The sequence below is a fragment of the Pinus tabuliformis genome, chromosome 2_2, assembly GCF_031772625.1.
Source record: "Pinus tabuliformis cultivar Carrire ecotype Pingquan chromosome 2_2, CPIR1, whole genome shotgun sequence".
NCBI lineage: Eukaryota > Viridiplantae > Streptophyta > Pinopsida > Pinales > Pinaceae > Pinus > Pinus tabuliformis.
This window is the reverse complement of record NC_142300.1, coordinates 1,149,703,771-1,149,709,632: the sequence shown is the minus strand read 5'-3', so window position 1 is coordinate 1,149,709,632 and position 5,862 is coordinate 1,149,703,771. Positions and strand designations below refer to the sequence as shown.

The following is a 5,862-nucleotide window of genomic DNA, read 5'->3' as shown; positions in this document are numbered from 1 at the left end:
ATGTGAGATTTATATTCAGTTTTGGGATAATTGAGTGAAAGATGACCACTCACCATATCGCCATACTTATTTCTTAGTCTATATTATTTCTCAGTCTATAGACCCATTAATGTAGTGGGGTTGTATATACTCACCATACTTATTTTTCAGTCTATAAACTCATTAATGCGGTGGGGTTGTATATGCTCACCATTAGATTTAAATGAGTATATCATTTAGTGATAGACATATACAATTAACAAATACATAATCTAACAATAAAAATATACAACCCCATCTCATTAATAAACTTATAACCCGTTAAATATTGGTTACCCTCACCATACTTACTAGCTAATGTGGGATTTTTTTAATTTTTAAATTAAAAAAAAAAAATAAGAGATGAAACTTATTTTTCATTATCTTTGTTGAATTAAATATCAAAAAAAACCTTTTAGTTATGAGATAAGAGAGAACATATGTAACTACCAATAAATTAGACTAACTAAATAAACAATTAATCAGTAAAAACTAGCCACAAGTGAAATATAGTCACATTGATTAGTTAAAACTCCCAATAATAAATTACTCAACATAGATGAAAAAATGTACATTTTTACATTGACAACTCAACATAGATGAGAACATGTACACTGTTACATTGATATGTCCAGAATGACCATGGAAGTTCAATGGACAACATGATCAGAAAACAAGGGAAGTTCAAGCAGATGACAGACCTCCAAGTATCTTGACTCACAGTATGAAGTTTTATAAACGTTGGGCCAATAAGTGAGCCAAATGCACGCTCTCACATTCCACTGCAACTTCTTCCCCTCCAAACATCTCTTCAATAGCCATGTCATGCTTTGCCCATACAGGTCACTAGCAAAAACCACTCCTCCTTTCGCTGTAAAAGGCCCGTTGGCTTTACAGTATCGCTCCCTGAACCAGCCTTTGGGGTCCATTAAAGTGCCCACAGAACGCTTGTAGGTAGCAACTTCCTTCCCATTGACATTATCATACAAAGTCCATTCTAGGGTTCCTCTGTTCCCTTCACCACTCTGTTCAAACTTCCAGCTGCTCATATTAACAGTAGAACCAACAATTGCAGAGGCCTTGAGGGTGGGGATCACTTTGGAACGCTCAAGTGAGCCCTTGAGAATTTTGTGGGTGGAAATGTCTCTGCTAGGGTTATCAGATGATTTGCTCAACCTCATCAGAAGCACATCGGATCCCTTCTCGGGAGCGATGGTCACACTTACTCGTGATGGAAAGTGCCGTTCTTCTGAGACTCCACTTGTTTTGCTGAATGCCAACTGAGAAACATCACATCTCAGATTATCAATTCTCACCTCAACTTCAATACAATCTTCATGGAATGTAACCCTATGATGAAGCTGAACAGTAACCTCCAGCTGTTGGTGGCTCAATATATATTGAAGCACAGAGTCCTCTGTATTGGGTAACCGAAATTTATAATCCTTTTCCACATTTTTCATGGCCAAGATTGGAGCGAAGGCTCTCAGTTTCCAAAATTGAGCTGCTCTGGTAGCATAGGAAGAGGTGAAGGCACCGAAACCTTGCTCCCATGTTCCAAAAATCTTGGAGAACGATCTCAAACACATCCATTTAGTGAAAATAAAGCCTAATGACCTCATGAATTGTTCTTCCAAATCTGCACCAATGGACAAAAGAAAGGAAGCCAGTGCCTTGCTGGAGGCAATTCTCTCCATTCTCCAGCCCACCATGTCCAAATACAGTGACCCAACCTCCACTGGTACTTCAAATGCACAGAGCCAGAAAAGCCTAATCAGAAATGCCAAATTACAAACCTCCTTGAAAGACTCTGCTGACTCCATGAAATTTGGGTCAATAAATATAGATTCAGTACTTTTGCTTCCGAATTTTGGAGCCCGTTCCACAATTTCCCCTATAAGTTGGAGTAGCAGAGGTACACACTTCTTCTTCATGGAATCCCCTGTCGTGAAAGAGCAAGGGTTCGAAACCCAGAGGGTTTTCTCACATTTCAACGACCAGTCACCGCCTAAAACAAGCGAGAACCTGACAGACCCCGGAGAATCATCTACTTCAATATTTTTCTCAGCAACGAGAAGTAAGCATTTAGTACCAGATCTAAAGGAATTACACAATTCCATTGACATTGTGGAGCATTTCCAGTCACTCAGCTTTGGCAGATTACAGAGCCAATTCCAGATATCGGGTAGAGCCCTTCTAGTATGAGAAGCTACTTGAATAGAGGATTCCATCATAGAAACTGAACGCGCTTGCGCTGTGATATATCAACCCAATGACGCCACCATGAAGATATATATTAAAAGGGCGGGAAGAGAATTGAATCCATGGTCTCTCGATAGCTGAATTAAACTACCAGTTCCGCTGAAGCAACCCTGAATACATACTACTCTCTCTGAATATTTATAATTTTACAACTTGCAGTCAGAATTGAATCGAAGATTGTGGATTTAATACACAGCAGGAAAATTGTTGTGCTCGAAGTCCAGGAATTTGTTGCAGACTACGAACAGGGACGAGACACATTGTGGACTACATTACAAGTTAAAACGAATATCGTGGAGGTTGGATTCACGTTAATGGTGACTGTGTTGTTATTTGAGTTTGTACAGTGAATGCTATACACTGAGAACCGCACATTCAAAAGATGATGCTTTGTTTCCTGGTCACAAGTTATTGAATTAAAATTACAGTGACATACGAAATTAACAAATATCCTTTCTGTTTTGTCAAGAAAACCCTAATATTATACTATTAATCTCTGGTTCATATTATCAAACAGTCTCTCTTGAATGCAACAGGTGCTACGTCAGACATGTCTAGTTCATCAGATTGATACTTATAAATAAATATCATAAACTTACTGCTAAAAACATCAAATCACTAACTCAAACATCTTTTAATAACTATTATTTTTATTTTTTATTTATTTTTAATTTTACTTTAAATAATTTGAGTGAATAAACATATCATTACTCCCACAACCGGTCTTTAGTGCTTTTCCTCTCAACTCTCCCAACTCAATAAATGATAAAATAAAATCAATTTAAATAGAGAGAAATGCTGTATTTTAAACATTATGTGTTTTTCTTGAAAGTTGTGGAAATTCTGATCATATTTTGAAAAAATCTGGATTTTTTTTAAAATCCAAACTAAAATCAAATTTCATAATTTTAGGTGCCCTAAAAGTTTTTGATGGTGCTTAATCTATTTTCACCATCAAAAATATGTTTCAAACATATTTTAACCATTTTTAATGGTCCAGAGAAATCCTTCGCCTTCATAAACGACTTCTAGAAAAATGATTAAAGATATTATTACATTTTAGCATGGTATTTCCAGAATCAATAAACTGCTTCAAGTCTTTTTTCACTTTATTCTTGTGGCTTATTTTATTTATTTTATTTTATGTAATTATGTAGTTATATTTGTGTTTTTCATCTTTATCATCTATATTGGTGTTAGAGTGGGGTTAAAGTGTTAAGAGACTTTGAAGTAGTAATTTTTGGAGAGCTTTTTAAAGAGATTTGTTGTGCGATCCATGAAGAACGACATTTAGAGAAGTCTTTTCAAGACTGGAACTGAATTATGGGCACTATAGCTTCAAGGATGAATGATCATTTTAAATCTAGTGAGCGGGTTCAGCCAGAAGATGAAGATGATGAAGAGGATGCTACATCTGATGAAGCTCCAAGTTTTGGGCACATAGTGAACATGTGCCAATTTCTTAATGCTTCCCAGAGGAAAACAACCATCGAGAAGGAGCCTGTAATGCAGAATAGTCAATAAAACTTGAGAAGTCAAGGGGCTCCTACTGTGATTGAGATACTGAAAGAAAAATTCAAACAACCGCTCAGAACAGTTGATCCACCGACATACTCAACATAGAAAACACAAAGCAATTCTGGGAAGACAACTACAATGAAAGATACATCCATGAGAAAAAAACTCCAAAACATTCCACTGGATAGTACGAACACAAGTCTTCCCCCGAACAACTCGGGGAGTCTTCCTGCTTTAGATTACAATATTGTTGAAGATATGAAGAAGACTTGTGCAAAAATTTCTATGTACGAGCTTATCAAACTCACAGGTTAGCGGGATATTATTTTGCACGCATTGGGGCAAACCTCCACAGACAATGTTGCCTCTTCGAACAAGGGACCAAGAAAGTAGCCCACATCACTCGCATTTGTACTCAACGCACTTCACATGGAAGAAGAGAACTCGCTCTACCCACCATTTTTGTTATCATTCGAAATATTCAACTTCTTTGTCCATAACTATTTGTTTGACTCTGGCGCATCAATCAATGTCATGCCACTCTCCATTTCTAAATAGATAAATGTGCAATGGAGCAGTATGACTACGCAAATCATCTAACTTGACCGAACATGTGTACTAGCCATTGGTGAACTTCAGGATGTGATCATCCGGTTATCGTCCAACGGACGAGTTCACCAGTGCATTATCATTGTGATTGTGGACATCCTGGAAGCATATGGCTTATTTCGAAAAAGAGAATGGTCTAGTAAGTTGCAAGGATATTTCACTACAGACTGGTCACACTTATGGATTTTGTACCAAGGTAGAAACAACCATATTCAGGTGTTGTCGGAGAGATATATGAAACACAATGTTACTCCCTTGAATGGTCAGAATGAACTGTTGGATTTCATAGAACTTCTGTTTGACAATTTCTTTTTGGAAATGCAGGTGGGATGTTATCTTGCACAGCCGAGCCCCACCCCTCTAGACACATAGTTGGGTCTCCTTCCTTGCACAACTCATGGAAATGAAACTTGTACAGTACATTGAAACAATATTAGTAGTAGTGTTAGTAGTATTAGTGCGGTAAGCGGTCCTTGTACATATGACTTGTGGACCATGTATTTTGATGGATCCAAAACACAGGATGGCTCTGGAGCCAGGTGTGTGTTGATTGACCCAAGACAAAGAAAACACGTAGTCTCAAGCCACTTAGAGTTTGAGTGCACGAACAATACTTTTGAATATGAAGCACTCATTTTGGGTTTACAGAAAACCCTTAGCCTCATCGTTGCTATGATGAAAGTGGTAGGTGATTCAGAGATTGTGGTACAGAAGGTATGTAACACCATACACTTTGTCTCACCTCGTCTTAAGAGTTACCAACAAGAGGTATGGCGACTTATCTCTAATTTCCAAGGTTTTAATATCATCTCTGTACCAATAATGCACAATGCAGCTGCAGATGCTCTAGAAAATGCAATAGCTAGGATGACACCACTTAGGGATAAATTTACTATTGAAATTTGGTATAATCCATCTATCAATGACAACATAACTAATTTTCATGTTTTTGATGATGATGAACAAATACTGCATTTCATGGCCAATGCTGACATCTTCAAGGACAGATTGATAAATGAAGACGTGCACAAGAAGTCTCTGCAAGACAAAGCTAATGACAGTAAAGGAAACCTCATCCCCAAGGGTGTGGTTTCACTCGAAAATCTATACGACTTGAAAAACCATTTGAAAGGGCCCACGAACACTAAAACCCACAGTCCCACACTAATGCACAAACATATTAATATGGAAATAGACAGAGATCCAAAGTTCATGAATCTCGGTACCTGTTGCACACCAGAAGAGTGGCAAGCCTTTGTCCGTCTATTTAGACAGTATTGTGATGTATTCATATGGACATACGATGACTTGAAAACATATGACATGCGAATAATCCAACACCACATTCCAATCAGAGAAGGGGGCGAGCCTTTTCAGCAGAAGCTGAAAAAAGTCCATCCGTCACTTGAACCCCTCAGACAGAAATAATTGACTAAGTTGTTGGATGCTCGGGTC

The 5,862-nt window shown here is 37.8% G+C and overlaps 1 protein-coding gene across 1 annotated transcript; it reads right to left on the bottom strand.

The window, feature by feature from the left end:
* Positions 1–555: 555 nt before the first annotated feature.
* Positions 556–2,695, bottom strand: LOC149197467 (uncharacterized). Its single transcript, XM_089403919.1, has one exon. It carries the CDS (start codon positions 2,250–2,252, stop codon positions 669–671), a length of 1,584 nt encoding a protein of 527 aa, XP_089260045.1. The 5' UTR covers positions 2,253–2,695; the 3' UTR covers positions 556–668.
* Positions 2,696–5,862: the final 3,167 nt, after the last annotated feature.